The sequence below is a fragment of the Triturus cristatus genome, chromosome 4_2 (assembly GCF_964204655.1).
Source record: "Triturus cristatus chromosome 4_2, aTriCri1.1, whole genome shotgun sequence".
Taxonomy (NCBI): Eukaryota; Metazoa; Chordata; class Amphibia; order Caudata; family Salamandridae; genus Triturus; species Triturus cristatus.
Genome location: NC_140586.1, coordinates 249964701 through 249982003, shown reverse-complemented (window position 1 = coordinate 249982003; position 17303 = coordinate 249964701). Strand labels below are relative to the sequence as shown.

The window sequence follows — 17303 nt, the reverse complement described above, 5'->3', positions numbered from 1 at the left end:
AACGGAGTTAGCATAATCCAGGTGGGACGTGATTAACCCCTTGCATGCTTCTGACGGAACCACTCCGTCATGAGCCACGGGCGCCGTGTGCTCATGACGGAGTGGTTCCGTCATGCTGCGGCCGTTGGCGGCCGCTCCGCCCAAGCGGCGCGGATTCCCCGCCTGTGCGGGCGATTAGCGCAAGTGGGTGGAGTCATGACGGAACCACGCCGTCATGAGCACAGCTCGCCCGTGACTCATGACGGCGTGGTTCCGTCATGAGCATGGCGGCTCCGCAAACCCCCCAAACCCCCCCAGCGCTGCGGCGGAATTCACGCCGCAGCGAAGGGGTTAAGGCCATCAGCACCATGATAACATCCTCTTTAGTCAGGAACCTAGCCATCATCTCAATGTTTTGGAGCATAAAACACAATTAGAATCACTGATACTATCTTGGATTTAAAATCAGCTCATTGTCTATAATCACTCCCAGGCTTCTTGCATATTTTTTAGGAGAAGGCCCATTGCTGTTGGCCAGATGAAAGAAGTCCTTAGCTGTGCTTTGTTGTTCACTAAAACAATTTCTGTTTTTCCATGTTAAGTTTTAAAAAGTTACTACCCATCCAGTCGCAGATAAAACACAATATAGATTGAAAATTCCTTTTGGGAAGCAAGGGAGCCATCAAGTCTAATAAACTGGAGGCCATATTCTCAAGGAGCTATCGCCGAGTTAACGGCACCTTATCGCAGCCAAAGTTGCGATAAATTTATCTCCCCATTCACAAGCTGGTGCTAACAGCCAATACCACCAGTTTTCCTGTGAAAGCATCCGCAAAAAACATCGCCACAGATGACCCCGGCAACTATCTCTAATGAGATGCAGAGTGGGCGTTCCCGAGCAAAAATACGCGACAACACCACTCCACAACATTTGATTGGTGATAAGAACACAGAACATGCGATAAGGCGCGTTAGCACCAGGAAACTAATACCTGCTCCAACCTGGTGCAAAGTCGGACTACAACCTGCACCACAAAAGGGAGCCCAGCCCAGAGCCACACCTGAAGAACAACAGATGCCATGGAGCCACTGAACATGCGTGCCGGACACGCAAGAGGGCCACAACACCCACTGCCACCACCCCCAGGACCACACCCCCTCCCCCCGGCCGCAGCCACGGTACCCCCCACCTCCCCCGGACCAAAACACTGCACATCAACGGCACAAAAACATGAACAAAAGCACCCGCCTGATCTCGCACAATTACAACAATAAACATACATGTGAGTTCTGAAATCCTGATTCATACATTCACCATTGAAAGACCAAACAAAATGTCACATCCTAATTTGTCACCAAACAACTATTCTCAAGAGTCATGGCGGGGCATCCCTGGACAATCTGTGACTCACAGCCTGCAAGACAATATCCACGATAAGAAGGTGTGTCAGGCACTCATCAAAGGACAGGTAGAGAGAGAAAGAGAGAGAGAAAGAAAGAGAGAGAAAGAGAGAGACTGAACAAGGAGTGCAAGGCCAATCGGCTCATGCAAACATGCCAACAGCTGCGTGTGTCTCGAAATCTGTGCACCCCAAATCACAGGCCTGGCATCAAAGTCAGCGCGAAGTCCACATCACATTCATGAAATGCAAGCAGTAGTCAGACTGATATCTGGAATGAAAGCCCCTTTGTCCCAACACACAAGGCTGAAGGCCGAGCCAACCCCCGACCTTGGTCCTGAATGCGGCTGGCACACCCTGCGTGAGATACCATACCAGCCTCTGACGAGTCTCACACCATGAACTGCGCTAATGAAACATCAACGTGCCCACACCCCACACACACTTGTCCCTGCATGACACATAAGTCAAAAACTACCCATACGTCCAAACTTCACACACACATACTACTCATTGCCCAGAGCTGTGGCATATCGTCCAACTAACTTCTGCCGGTCTGAGGAGTGCCGCTGCCATAAGCCCAACAAACGCAATGGCAGGCATTCCCGGGCACATGCACAACCCCTATCACGTGGAACTGTACCGTGCACGAATGCTGCATCTGTTGGGATCCTTGCCAATGGCAGTGTTGCGAATCAGTTACTGTCGGAGTTTCCGTCTTGCCTATGTCACCTGCGTCCAGCCCAGGTTCCACTGTCGATCATGCACATTCGAGTGGCCCATGGAGGTCTGCCTATCCAACGAAACGGTAGCTGAATTGGATTATGACATAACACTGCGCCCCCTGTTGGCCCACGAACAGGAGTGTCACCGGGATAGCCATGCATGGGATACACTGATCTTTGGCGTATGTGCTGGCAGTTGGGCATGGGAGATTGCACAACTCCTTGTGTGCAGTGACCACATCGAGGCGCTCCCCTATTGGGCTGTGTTGTGGATTGGGGAAACGGCATGGACGGAGCACATCTGCCCGGACCAGTTAATGGATTGGCTCACACTGGTGTTCCTTGAACCCGACAATGACGTACTATTGGAACACATTGCACATGAGGCTGCGCTGTCATTCATGGACAAGTAACTACGTTCCTGCAGCCACATCGGATTGTCACCCACAGCACAGGTTCCAAAACCTTGTTGTATCATGGGGAATGCTCACATATCCCACCACCACAGAGGACATGTCTGCCTTTGTCTGGACTCTGAATGCATGTGCGTGGAACTACGTGTGTACACACACCTGTGCAGGGTGATGCTGTTCCATGGTCGGAGCAGCACAGCGTCGTTTGACAATGTTACCAATTCGGACACACTTGTGGGGGAGAGCACACACATGGCAATGTAGCACGACATGTGATCTTGTCGGACCCTTTCACCTGATCACTGTCAGATAAGCAGCCAGTTGGTGCAGTCTGGTGGCAGAGCACTATGCAGACCCCATGGGCTGTAAGTTGTGCCCCCTCACATGGGGCAATGGACAGACGCCAAACAACACATGACTCGTCCAGCAAGACAAGGTGGGCTGAGACCGTTGCCATCCGTAATGATTGGTGTTCATCTCTGCCTCCCCATTTCCTGCACCTCGAAAGATTCCCATGCTGCGTGCAAGTGTCTTAAGTATGTCCCTGCCTAGTGTGGCCCTTGCCTTGTCCGTACTGACACGCACATGCCAATAAAGTCTACGCAACTTCACTGGTGTCTAATTGTGATGAGTGTTGATGAGAATAACCACTCGTGTGCCACAATGAGCATTGTCCCTACACAGGGAGGGTCTGACTGACGCATGTACAATGGGGGTGGGTCCATTTTGACAGCTCCACCTCTGTGAGCCAGACATTGTTTTGGGATAGTTGCTGGCAGACCAGTGCAATTACGTGCCTTCAGCAATGTGAGTATGGTGTCCAACCTCTGACCATGTGGAGCAATGTCATTAATCAGAACAGAAAGTGTCCACACAGATGTGTGTGAGTAGGTATGCAACTTAATGTTCTGTTGTCACATGTGATGTAGGACACCACTCCCGGCCTGCTACTGATGTGGTAATTCCTACACACAGCCCTATTCAATACATGGATGTGTGCCTTCGTTGGGGGGGTTGTGAGATTGCTGTTGATGTGCAATGCGGACACAGCTAGTACTCACCTTCACAGTCATCCAATTGGCCATGTGTCTCAGGGATAAACATGTGCAGTGATGTAATTCACCAAGGTGTACCTTCTTGTGCAATCATTGTCCCTACATCCAGCCATACTTCCATACATGAGTGAACATATTCATGACACATCTGTGTGATTTAGAATGTTTTATTCACATTCTGGTGAATGACGAAGCTGGAGCTGTACATGACCATCCAAGCCCACATAACATGGAAGCCCAGTGGTGGGCCAACCAGAGTCCTTTGGGGATTGTAAAGTGATTGCATATGGTCACTTAGGAAAGATTTCTAGTTGAATAATTTGGGGCCCCAGATCATAGAGGGCCTTAAAGGTAATGCAATATACCTTAAGTATAATCTTCGGTTCCACCAGAAGCCAGTAAAGGTCTAGCAAGAGAGGAGTGATATGACAATATCTAGATTGATTAGAAATAGGTCTAACAGCCTGATTCCTTATAATCTGCAATCTACGCACTTGGGCTATAGGAATACCCAAGTAAACGGAGTTAGCATAATCCAGGTGGGACGTGATTAACCCCTTGCATGCTTCTGACGGAACCACTCCGTCATGAGCCACGGGCGCCGTGTGCTCATGACGGAGTGGTTCCGTCATGCTGCGGCCGTTGGCGGCCGCTCCGCCCAAGCGGCGCGGATTCCCCGCCTGTGCGGGCGATTAGCGCAAGTGGGTGGAGTCATGACGGAACCACGCCGTCATGAGCACAGCTCGCCCGTGACTCATGACGGCGTGGTTCCGTCATGAGCATGGCGGCTCCGCAAACCCCCCAAACCCCCCCAGCGCTGCGGCGGAATTCACGCCGCAGCGAAGGGGTTAAGGCCATCAGCACCATGATAACATCCTCTTTAGTCAGGAACCTAGCCATCATCTCAATGTTTTGGAGCATAAAACACAATTAGAATCACTGATACTATCTTGGATTTAAAATCAGCTCATTGTCTATAATCACTCCCAGGCTTCTTGCATATTTTTTAGGAGAAGGCCCATTGCTGTTGGCCAGATGAAAGAAGTCCTTAGCTGTGCTTTGTTGTTCACTAAAACAATTTCTGTTTTTCCATGTTAAGTTTTAAAAAGTTACTACCCATCCAGTCGCAGATAAAACACAATATAGATTGAAAATTCCTTTTGGGAAGCAAGGGAGCCATCAAGTCTAATAAACTGGAGGCCATATTCTCAAGGAGCTATCGCCGAGTTAACGGCACCTTATCGCAGCCAAAGTTGCGATAAATTTATCTCCCCATTCACAAGCTGGTGCTAACAGCCAATACCACCAGTTTTCCTGTGAAAGCATCCGCAAAAAACATCGCCACAGATGACCCCGGCAACTATCTCTAATGAGATGCAGAGTGGGCGTTCCCGAGCAAAAATACGCGACAACACCACTCCACAACATTTGATTGGTGATAAGAACACAGAACATGCGATAAGGCGCGTTAGCACCAGGAAACTAATACCTGCTCCAACCTGGTGCAAAGTCGGACTACAACCTGCACCACAAAAGGGAGCCCAGCCCAGAGCCACACCTGAAGAACAACAGATGCCATGGAGCCACTGAACATGCGTGCCGGACACGCAAGAGGGCCACAACACCCACTGCCACCACCCCCAGGACCACACCCCCTCCCCCCGGCCGCAGCCACGGTACCCCCCACCTCCCCCGGACCAAAACACTGCACATCAACGGCACAAAAACATGAACAAAAGCACCCGCCTGATCTCGCACAATTACAACAATAAACATACATGTGAGTTCTGAAATCCTGATTCATACATTCACCATTGAAAGACCAAACAAAATGTCACATCCTAATTTGTCACCAAACAACTATTCTCAAGAGTCATGGCGGGGCATCCCTGGACAATCTGTGACTCACAGCCTGCAAGACAATATCCACGATAAGAAGGTGTGTCAGGCACTCATCAAAGGACAGGTAGAGAGAGAAAGAGAGAGAGAAAGAAAGAGAGAGAAAGAGAGAGACTGAACAAGGAGTGCAAGGCCAATCGGCTCATGCAAACATGCCAACAGCTGCGTGTGTCTCGAAATCTGTGCACCCCAAATCACAGGCCTGGCATCAAAGTCAGCGCGAAGTCCACATCACATTCATGAAATGCAAGCAGTAGTCAGACTGATATCTGGAATGAAAGCCCCTTTGTCCCAACACACAAGGCTGAAGGCCGAGCCAACCCCCGACCTTGGTCCTGAATGCGGCTGGCACACCCTGCGTGAGATACCATACCAGCCTCTGACGAGTCTCACACCATGAACTGCGCTAATGAAACATCAACGTGCCCACACCCCACACACACTTGTCCCTGCATGACACATAAGTCAAAAACTACCCATACGTCCAAACTTCACACACACATACTACTCATTGCCCAGAGCTGTGGCATATCGTCCAACTAACTTCTGCCGGTCTGAGGAGTGCCGCTGCCATAAGCCCAACAAACGCAATGGCAGGCATTCCCGGGCACATGCACAACCCCTATCACGTGGAACTGTACCGTGCACGAATGCTGCATCTGTTGGGATCCTTGCCAATGGCAGTGTTGCGAATCAGTTACTGTCGAACTGAATCGAGGGCAGACCCCCAAAAGTCAGCAGTTTCCATGGGGTCCATCAACAATTCGTGGCTGACCATATTGAAGGTTGTAATGTCTGACTGACAAGATCACCGAGGACTTTAATGCCCCCTAACTACTGTAATGTGCCCTTTGAGTTGCAGCATTTGTCAGGATGCTGATGTCAACAAGACTTGTTCACCAGAGGACCGAAGCTTGACTAACTGCACTTTTTGAGTGTGCGTCCTTGGAGCTGCCTGGCTGCCTTGTATACTGATTATGTCTATCCTTTTTGCCTATCCTGTTTGCATGTTATACATCCAATCCACATTGCATAGCAGCCTTTTCCTTCTGCACTGTCCTGTTGGACATGAGACATTGTAGCATGCTGATCCCCAAGAGTTTAGTCTGAATGCAAATGTCTAAATCAGAAGAATCCAAAGTTGATCTAGGAGGGCTATTATGTGCACTACATTTTCTGGATATCCACCTGAGATAACTTCATATACAATGAATTTAAATGAAGCTTGCTTCAGATCAGGCAACTCACATGGCACAGCCGTGGGTCACATAATATTATCTCTCTTCACACAGTCACCCAGTGTCAGGCACATATCACACATTGCTGCACAAGGTGAGCAGGAAACCCTTGCTAAGAGAGGGTTTCCACCTCATGAATGGTGGCTAGGTGCAGCTGATGTCCATCAAGGATTTTGCATCCACCCAAGACATTGGTTGCAGCCTTAGAAGCCTTTGTTTGTATTTTGGAGGAAGATATAGGTCAGTGGCGTAGCTAGGGGGAAGAGGGGTGGGGGTTTTTCACCCCAGGTGGCACTGTTTTTGGGGGCCGTAGTGGTGAGCAAGTCATGTATGTCGACTCCCACCATCCCCCCGCAAACAAGTGCTCTGTTGAATGCCACACTCTGCTCCCTCTGGAATAAGCCATCTGCCGGCTGCCACCCCCACCTTACTTGCACCTGTGGGCACCTTAGGAGCCACCCCGGGTAGTAGTAGGTCTGGCTACTCCATGGATAGGAGTGGCTCTGAGGCAGTGCTTGGCTTAAAGCCCTGCTGTTGTCCCCAAGGGCCCTCCCTCATCCTCTGTTGCACTGAGAACTGTTTCCAAAGACTATTCACATAGTCAATATTTACCCTAAACACCTGGCATAGATCCGAGCCCTGGACGCATGTTGGATGTGCTGTGAGTAATTGACCAATAGAGCAAACCCATCATATTTATCGTGACTGTCAAGTGAGTCAATGATGGATAATCATCATCATAAATCTTTATTCGGATTAATAAAAATCCACAAAAGAGTAGAACACAAAGATACAATACATATATTACATGACCTTATCACTCAGTATTAAGGACATCATCATAGCATGAACAAGATTAAAAACAATTTACCTTCTCAATCTGAAAGTGCATAAAAGTCCTGTAGAGCAAACTATCAGATGTGCAAAAATCGCAGTTATAAAAAGAGGATAAAACATTCATTATTTAAAACCATCATCTCAACAGTGTCATATCATATCCATGTTAGATACAGGCACCTAATCAAACTGCAATACACATTGTGCAAATTGAAAGCGGATGTTAATTATAAGAAAACACATTTTTGGGGACCATAATATTGAGAAGCAGTCGAAATAGAGAAAAATTAATTTATAAAAAATGATAGTATGAAACGTTATACGGTACTAGGTTAAGACAAAATCTGTCGGTTTTAAAATTAAAACTCTATGGGCCTGATTGCGATGCGGTTAGGAAAATCATTCCGTCCAAATCGGTTTAGGAATGGTTTCCGACTGACTTGGCTCGGGAGAGTCCGACCAACCGAATACCATGCATCTGGATGGGACCAGATACGATTTGGTTGGACTCCCATTGACTTCAATGGGAGCCTATATTACGACCGAATACATAGGCTGCCATTGAAGAAAGAGGTGGCTGAGGAAACTCGGGCACCCTGAGGCGGGCAGCCCCTGGTGCCTGCCACACTGTGCATGGCTGGTAAGGCTGGACCCATGGGTACCCTCACGGGCCCAACTGGGAAGGCTCTGGGTGCAGGGGGGCCTGCTTTGGGCCCCCAAGGTCTGATTCCGACTGTCGATTCAAGTTCAACTGCACAATTCGGAAAGGCTGTCTGACTCCAGCATCGTAATCGGTCGTTCGAAAACGCGCCCCATAGAGACGTATGATTCTGCTCCGTTCGGCTTGGTCATTCCAAATGCTGTCGGGTTCGGATTGGTATAATGCTAACGCCTAACTCGCATCGTATTCGGTCAGAAAGGCACGTTCCCTATCTGGACGGAGCAAATGCCGTTTTGAGGCTTTCCTAAACGCATCGGAATCGGGCCCTAAAATGTTAGGACCATCCAAACTTGACTCCATAATTCTATCTCGTATGATCATCTTTCCAGGTGTGTGATAGATTTTCTTCTTTTAATTGCATGCAAGATATATGTCAAAACTGCATGGACAGTCCATCGGCATTTAGTGGAATGCACTGACAGGCAAGGCGACAGGGCACAGATACTTAGATGAGAACATGCTGTTTGCTGTAGTGACATAATTTTTAGCAGCCAGAAGTCCCCAGAGTGTGCATAAAATGGCATAAACGAGAAAGGTACTTTGATAAATCTCCCGAAATCTAAAGTGACAAGTTATGGTTCAATTATATTCAAAGCGAAAAATATATGGTTGTACCAGTTTAATTTGAAGTGTTGCAAGAAACCACCCCTTTATAAATACACATTTCACTGTCGATGCAGTTTCTGTGACTTTGATGTCCTTCATACCCTTACTTAGTTGTAGTTATGCAACTAATTTCTGTTGATTGGTCCTCTGGATGAACAGCAAGACTGTGACTGTATTTCACTTCACAGCACAGATTCAGGACATCTTGTGTGAATTAGAAAATATTTTTGTACCTTTCTGACTAATGCTAGAAACGTGTCAGGTGAGACTAACACCTTAGCTTGTCCTATTCCAAACCCACCCAAGCATAGTTGAAATAGATTCCCAAAAGGTTTTCACCCCTTGCTTGAAACAGTTTTCGCCTCTTACTTACTGTTGTTACAACCTTGACCAGTAATTCTTGTCTACTTAGGAAACATGTTCAGTGAAACGGTTCATTCACTCCTTTAAGCAAACCTGGTCTACTTCATCATACCATAAAATGAATGTGTTGACAGTATCTTTTTCATCAGTACCGCTCAGATCATGGAAATCACTGCAAGAACACTGAATTGTATATGGGTCACTAAAATATCCTGAAAATGGTGATACCTCCTAAATTAAAGTCTTGGCACCCAAAATGCAATTTCTTTACTTCTATATTGCAAGCAATAAAAGAGTGGGGCATTCCAGGGACCGTGTGAAGATAGAAATACAATAATATGTTCTGTTCTTTTAGATTGACGAGGATAAGAGACGAGACACGGCTCAGAGGCTCCGAAGAGGCAAATATGACAAAAAGGTAAGCTACATTCACTAGTCTTTTTCCTTTCAGACCTCACTTTGAATGCAGGTCTATCTCAAGATTTCTGGCTCTCACCCACGTGTCGTCTTGTTTCCTTCACTCTGTCTCTCTAAACCCCTTATGCAACAATATCTGGATCCCTGGTACTGATTTTTGGGCAGGAGTGAACACGGATCATACGTGTGTGTGTGTGTAACATAACCTAGGCCTGTCTCATGGTAATGCAGACTTAAATGTCATTTGGGGTTGCCAGGGGTTGCAGTTGTGACCTCTGGTTTACACTTGAATCCCCTTGCACTGCCTTTGTGACCCCTTGTTTCAGAGGTGGCAAAATCAGGGCTAGGAACACTTTGGCGGCTTGCCTTTAGGGGTGTCGGTGCTCCAGTGTCCCCTTTTTCTACACATTTATAATTCTTTTGTTAGTCCAGACCGTTGTGATTTACTAAAATGATATGTATTTCATTCTCACTTATAGGGACTTTCAATCATTCCATTAGTTTGTTATTGTGTCATTTACATTTTTCTTCCAGCTGCCATAGCATATCACGTGGGGCAATGGTCAGCCGATTTCAGACATTGGCTAACTTCACTGTGAGTGATGTTATTCTGCCCTTTCGCAATGAGTTTAGCCATACGGATAAACTAGCTCCTTTCAGTGCCAGGGACTACTATGGCAATGTGTGTTTTTCAGAATAAAAATATATTTGAGATTTTAGCTATTTTTTTTTTTTTAGATGAAGGAAGGTCCTAGGAGCTTCCTCAACAATAAAGTTTTGCAAAAACCATGACAAAACAAAGCAAGCATTGACAAAGACAGACCTATTGGCTTTACCAATAATAGTTTATTATAATAATGGTGTATAACGATCAATTACTCACTATTTGTGTAATAAAAATGGAGCAGTGGGAGATCGAAAAGTACCTTTGATGGTACCTGAGGCAAAAAAATGTTCTTGAATGTATGTTGAATGCAGGCCATGCTTATGTGTGAGCGTGTGTGTGTGAGTAAAAAAAGTTAGTAAGTATGTTAGGGACACGAGTAGTGAACGAGAGTGAGTGAGAATGACTGACTGTAAGAATTAGTGCATATAAGTGTGACTAAAAAAGTATGAGTAAGATTGATAGTGAGTAGGGGAGAGTATGAATGAATGGATGGGAATGAGTGATTCAAATGAGAATATGTGATACTGATTGAGAATAGGAGTGTGAGAGTAACAGCGTTCACATGAGTGTGAGTGAGGGAGAACGCATGGGTAAGAGTAACTGAGAATAAGAGTGAGTGTAAAAGAATGAGCAGTAATGAACAAGAGGCTGAGAATGAATGAGTATAAGTGAGAACCAGTACGAATGAGTGAATATAAGTGTGCATTGGTGAGAAAGCGGTGCTTTGTTTATGAGTCCACCATTGGCCTTGGCATACTGAATGTACATCTTGGCTTATAGAAGCAGCCATGGCAAAATGCTGGCACTGGCATACTGGCGGCAATACTTAGGATGACAGGCACCTGTGACAAACTTTGGCATTGGCATACTAGAGGTAATACTTGGTGTATGGGACACCCAAGACAAAATATTTGCACTGGCACACTGAAGGTCCTTCTTGGCATAGTGGTCATCTATGGTAAAATACTGAAACAGACATATTAGAGGAAAATCTTGGCATTGGCATATGGGTTGCCTGCTCATTGGAAGTAATTATTGGCATAAGGGAGGATAACTGTGTCCTGGGACACTAGCAGTAATTTGTGACACCCTTGACCTGTGGTGTGTGGCCATGTTGATATGGTATGAGACATGTTTCGGGGTTGCTCCTGGAACAGGACTAGTATCCTGCCTGACCCTGCATCCTTGGGATCTGCCCTGTCAGAGTAACAGTCACTTTCGATACTGTGAGGTAGGGAGAGGGCCTTAAGGGTTATCTCACTGTGGGGCATATTTACAACAGTGTGGCATTAAGCAAAAATTGCAAACGGCAAGTTTCGGCATTATGAAAATGCAGGAATGTGCCATTTTCACAAGAATACAGCGCACCCCTGCTTTTCCCCTAGCACTGGAGCTAAATCTAGCAGCCTAGCGCCAACACAAGCACCCTGCACCACAGTGCAAGGGTGTCTGCTTTAGGGGGAACGATTGTGTATGTGCAGGAATGTGTCCCTTCCTCCACATAAACGATCCAGAATGCCGAATTGAAACTTGTAATTTTTTTAATGATTGTTTATGTGCAGGAAGGGACACCTTCCTACACATACACAATCATTCATGACGATTTGCTGTTTCTATATGTGCTGCACAATGCACTATATATAGAAACAGTATAGCATGAAAGGGGGCCTTATTTACAAGGCAGCATTAAGCCACGTTAAGTGGCTTAATGCCGCCATGTAAATAAGGTGAACGGATAATTGCCACAGGAACGTCACAAAAAGTGATGTTCCTGTGGCGAAAGGGGCTTTTAAACATGCTCCTGTGTTTTACAAACAGATGTACCTGAGCTTGCTGCAGAGAGGCGCAGCATTCTGGACTGAGGTCTGTCTGACTCTGGAGCCTGTTGGAGACCCTCGGAGGGTGAGTGCACAGCCTGACTGGTTGTAGATTGCTCTGTCAGGGTCCTGTGGTCACAGAAGCTTCTCCCCCAGCTGGACACTGAAACTGGGGCCATTGGACTACAGTGGTATTTGCCGCAGTACAGGACTCACCTGATGCTCTTCACAGCCTGTTTCTTTAGACTGTGGTGGGCTGGGCGAGGGGCAGGAGGCAGAGTACATACTCTGTGATGCCCCCTGAACTGTGTGGCATTGCCTGACTGGGAATTGCTGCACTCCTTGGTCTTGCATCTGATGCTCAAACTGGATGTGATTTTCACATAGCATTCTTGAAGGAGGTGGGTCCCTCTTGGCTGGGGCCAAACAACATAGTTGGAACAGGTCACCTCTGATGCAGGGTCTGGACTGTCCCCCCTTATTCTGGGGGCAGTGGTGGACCCAGACTGATTGATGTGTTAGCTCCTTCTACAAGCAGTGGGTGCGGCTTGAGGCGAGCCTTATTGTCGAGAGACATGGGCCTTGAGGAGTTACAGTGGTAAAGGCTCTGGAATCATACACACTTGGTGAAATCACATGAGGGACATTCAGCAGCCTATGAGTTTGGGGTTGCCTGAGGAAGCCAATCCCCTCAAAAAAGTTGAGTCTGCACTTGAGGGGCACACTTAGCAATTTGAAAAGATACTGAGGGAAATATCTGACCTGAACGGCTTGTTGAAAACTAAAATTGATGCAGTGAATTTGTATGTTCACCTCCAGAGGGCAGATCACAGAAAGTTATATGATAGGGTTACAGACAATGAATCCACACTGTCATCAGTCTGGCCATCAGTGCAGGAGCTACAGAAACAGGTTAAAGCACTGTCTGAGAAAGTGACACATCTGCAGGAGAGAGCTGAGGATGACGAAAGCCCTTCTCGGCAGAACAATGTCTGCAACATACAACTCTCTGAAAGGCTAGAGTGCCAGAAGGCTGAACAATTTTTGGAAAGTTGACTGGCTGTCAATGTGTTGGACAGCACTACTCTGCCTTTCTTTGCGGTGGAAGGGCATATCAGGTCCTGGGGCACACCCCTGCACAGGGGCACCTCTGAGACCTGTTGAGCACAGGTTGCATTAATACAGAGATTGAGTTGAGACAGAATATTGCAGGGCTCACCAAGTATGAGTGTCATTTTTTTTATTTTTTATTATTTTTATTAGAAACATAGGGCATCAACAATTCGCATGATCTTTACAACATTATTTCCTGGCCACACCAATACATTTTTACCTGTATGAAAGCATTATGTGGACACAACTCCAGTGAACTTCCAACAACATTCCCTCCTACCGCCCCCATCCCCTGTCCTCCAACATCTCTAATCTGACCTTTGTACATTGTCTAATCCTGGTGGGTCACAAATGTACCCTCTGAATTTATTCCAATCTCCCCAGACTCTTGCCCATTTCTGGGGGCACCCCCGATGCACATACACCGCCCTTTCTGCTACCATGGCTTCATCCATGTCCTTACACCAGTCTCGCAGTGTAGGTACCTCATTCGATCCCCACCTCCTTGCAATATTTCTTTTAGCAACCACGGTTCCCATCGTTACCCAGTCCTGCGCTGGGTGGGTTAGATCAGTCGGCTCCCATATGTTTAATAAGCATTGTTTCGGTTCTGGAAGCACTGATTCCGCCACGGTTTGTGACATAGTCCTCATTATCTTGATCCAATATGCCCTAATTTTCGGACATTCCCATATCGTGTGATAGAAGGTGCCCTCTTCCCCACAATCCCTCGGACAAAATTGGTGTGCTGCCATTCCTATTTTAAAGAGGGTCACTCCAGTGTAATATGTACGATGAAGTACTTTCAATTGTATCAACCGCAGGCGTGCCGGTATTGCCACCTCCTGAGGGGATGACAGCGCCTCCTGCCACTCTCCATCATCCAACTCTCCCAGGTCTACGGCCCATTTCCGTTTAAGTGCCAAAATAGGGTCCGGCAAATTGTTTACTAGCTTATGATAGGTGAATGAGGTGGCCCTTTTATGCATATATTCAGTTAATAATCTATCCTCCAAGGGTGTGGCCTCAGCCAGGATGGTACCTGCAGGTATAGTTGCCTGTAGCGCGTGTCTCACCTGCATATATCTGTATAATTCCGACGCAGCAAGTTTATACTTGGCCTGTAAGTGTTCAAACTGTATCACCGCGCCCTTTTTCCAGAGATCCCCCACCGTGGATATGCCTATCACATCCCATTTATCAAAGCCTTTACTATTCTTCAGTCGTCCAAGACCCTGAGATGTCCAGAGTGGTGTCATTTGCGTAATAACCCCTCTCCAACCCAACCTGGTATGTGCCTCGTACCATATATGAACCGTGTTTGCTGTTGATCCAATCAGTTGTTTGGATTTTGCTCTATTATACAGCACCGCCATGACTCCATCTTCTCCTAGGCCCTGCCTATCCGCCTGAAGCGCTGGGTCATTATGAGGAGCGTGCAGCCAGCTATTAATTACTTTCAATTGGGCCGCCCAGTAATATAACTGTATATTAGGGAGGGCTATACCCCCGTCATACCAGCCTCTGACCAACTTTTCCTGTCCAATGCGCGCCGGTTTATTCCCCCAGACCAGCCCTGAAACCTCCGACGCGATTGCTTTAAAATAGCTTAGCGGTACTCGAAACGGGGTGTTCTCCAAAACGTACAAAAACCGTGGGAGTGCCATCATTTTAAAAAGTGCCGCTCTCCCCAGCATTGATAACGGCAGACCGCGCCACACTAACGTGTCGCGCTGAAACCGTTCCAAGGGAGGTCTAAGATTGCGCTGCATGAATTCCTCAGGTGTAGATGTAATATGAATGCCTAAATATTTGAAGGTCGTCTCTGCGACCTGCAACGGGAAATCCCCAGGGAGCAATGGTGTCGGGCCATGCAATACAAATACGACCGATTTGGACCAGTTAATTGAGTACCCTGACTATCTCCCGAATACTTCACAAATATTTAAGAGCGCCCGGATAGAATGTTCGGGGGATGCCAGGTATAGCAGCACATCATCCGCATAGAGGGAAATACGGTCCTCCCAGTGTGGTGCTCATCTAAGTACACGAATCATCGGTTCCCATCTGATCCATGCCGCCAGCGGCTCCAACACTAATGCGAAGAGCAGCGGAGACAGCGGACATCCCTGGCGCGTTCCCCTCGCCAGCGGGAAGTCTCCGGAGATGTGCCCATTGACAGCCACATGTGCTATAGGTTTAGTATAGAGCATCTTTATCCACGCACAGAATTTGGGGCTAAAGCCAAAATGCCTGAGGACTGCAAAAAGATACGCCCACTCTACCATATCAAACGCCATTCGCGCATCAAGAGAAAGGATGGCTGCCGGTTCCTGAATGTGGGACATGCGTGCTATTACTCCCTGTGACCGCCGCAAGTTCAGAGCTGTGCTCCTATTTGGCATGAATCCAGACTGATCTGGGTGTATTAAGGTTGCCAGGTGGGGGGGTCAACCGTGCTGCCAATACCTTGGCTTATATTTTGGCTTTAGCGTTAATTAATGAAATGGTAAGAGAAGCACTCCTCAGGAGGTTTTCCCGGCTTTGGGATCGCCACAATGGTGGCCGTTCGTTGATCTCGGGGAAGCTCCCCCGTCGCCAGGCTTCCGAGATACATATTCAAAAGAAAAGGGGCCGTCAAGACGGCTGTCTTTTTATACAGTTCGATGGGCAAACCATTAGGACCCGCAGCCTTACCCGATTGTAGAGAACCTATGGCCAATTGCACTTCCTCGACCGTTAGGTCAGCTTCCAGGATGAGGGCTTCTTCTGGGGATAATCTAGGCAACTTAATGTCCTTGATGTACGCCTGTGCCTCTGTCGTGTCTATAGTCGTCTGCGATGCGTATACCTGCTGAAAATGCCCGGCTAACGTGGTCACTATCTCGTCCGGCGCATCCACCAATGAGGCATCTGGCGTCCGCAGCCGAGCTATCGTTCTCTGTGCACGTTCCTTTTTATCGAGCCAGGCTAGGAGTTTATTAGTCTTATCACCCAGTTCATATACTGTGTGGCGCGTGGCTTGGATTCGTGCCCTAGTCGTCTCCATCTGGTAATCCCTAAATTCACATTGTTTAGCATGCAGTGCCTGTGATGTCTCTAAGGACGGATTCTGTGTGTGCTGCTCTGTAGCAGCGCGTAGGTCCGATTCGATGTTATCTAATTCGGCTTGCGCCGCCCTCCTATGCCCCGCAACCGAGGAAATGATCTGACCACGAATCACCGTTTTATATGCTTCCCAAAGAGTACCCGGGGACTTGACTGAGGAAGCATTCTCCTGGAAATAATGCAGCGTTGTTGTGATTACTTCTTCTGATATCTTAGGGATTTGTAAATATCCCGGATACACAGGGTAAACACGCCTCCGTGCTTTGTGATGACGCGTATATTTTAACATTATGGGGGAGTGATCTGAAATGCCCCTCGGGCGAATCTCAACATCCACCACATTCGCGAGATCTTCTGCGGCTGCAAAAAAGTAATCAATACGTGACAAGTTATTATGTACCCCCGACTGAAAAGTATATTGTCTAGACTCTGGATGCCTGTATCTCCACACATCTGTAAGCCCGAGAGCCTCAGCGAACCCCTCCAGACATGCAGTGCCTGTCGTGTTCTGTCTGGGATGAGTGTCATTTTTTGATGCTCCGGTGAATTTGTACAATTCCCCATATTTACACAGTGGTGCTAAGCCACTTAATGTGGCTTAAAGCCACCTTGTAAATATGCCCCTTTCCATTGTAGTCTGCTGCGGCAAAGGGGCATGCAATGGGTGTTGCTGTGGGCGTTCCATCACAACACCCATTGCTTTTTGACGCTGCCCCAGATTTACAAGGCTGGGGCAGCACCAACAACTAAGGGCCCGTAATACCTGGTCTTAGAATGTTGATATGAGGAGAAATTATTAATTTCTCCTTGGTTTTTGCTCTATGTGAGCTGCATTCTGCAGCACACATAGAAACAGCACATCATTATCATTGATTGTTTATGTGCAGGAAGGTGTACCTTTCTGCATATAAACAATCCCCCTGCAGCACAGACACCCTTGCAATA

General features: G+C 47.3%; 1 protein-coding gene across 2 annotated transcripts in view; it reads left to right on the top strand.

Annotated features, from left to right (window-relative positions):
• GUCY2C (guanylate cyclase 2C) overlaps positions 1-17303 on the top strand; it is a 489600-nt gene that overhangs the window by 240893 nt on the left and 231404 nt on the right. For both annotated transcript variants that reach the window (XM_085601431.1, XM_085601430.1), the window contains exon 13: positions 9592-9654. In XM_085601431.1, the coding sequence (XP_085457557.1) occupies positions 9592-9654 (63 nt within the window). The remainder of the gene's footprint in view (positions 1-9591; positions 9655-17303) is intronic.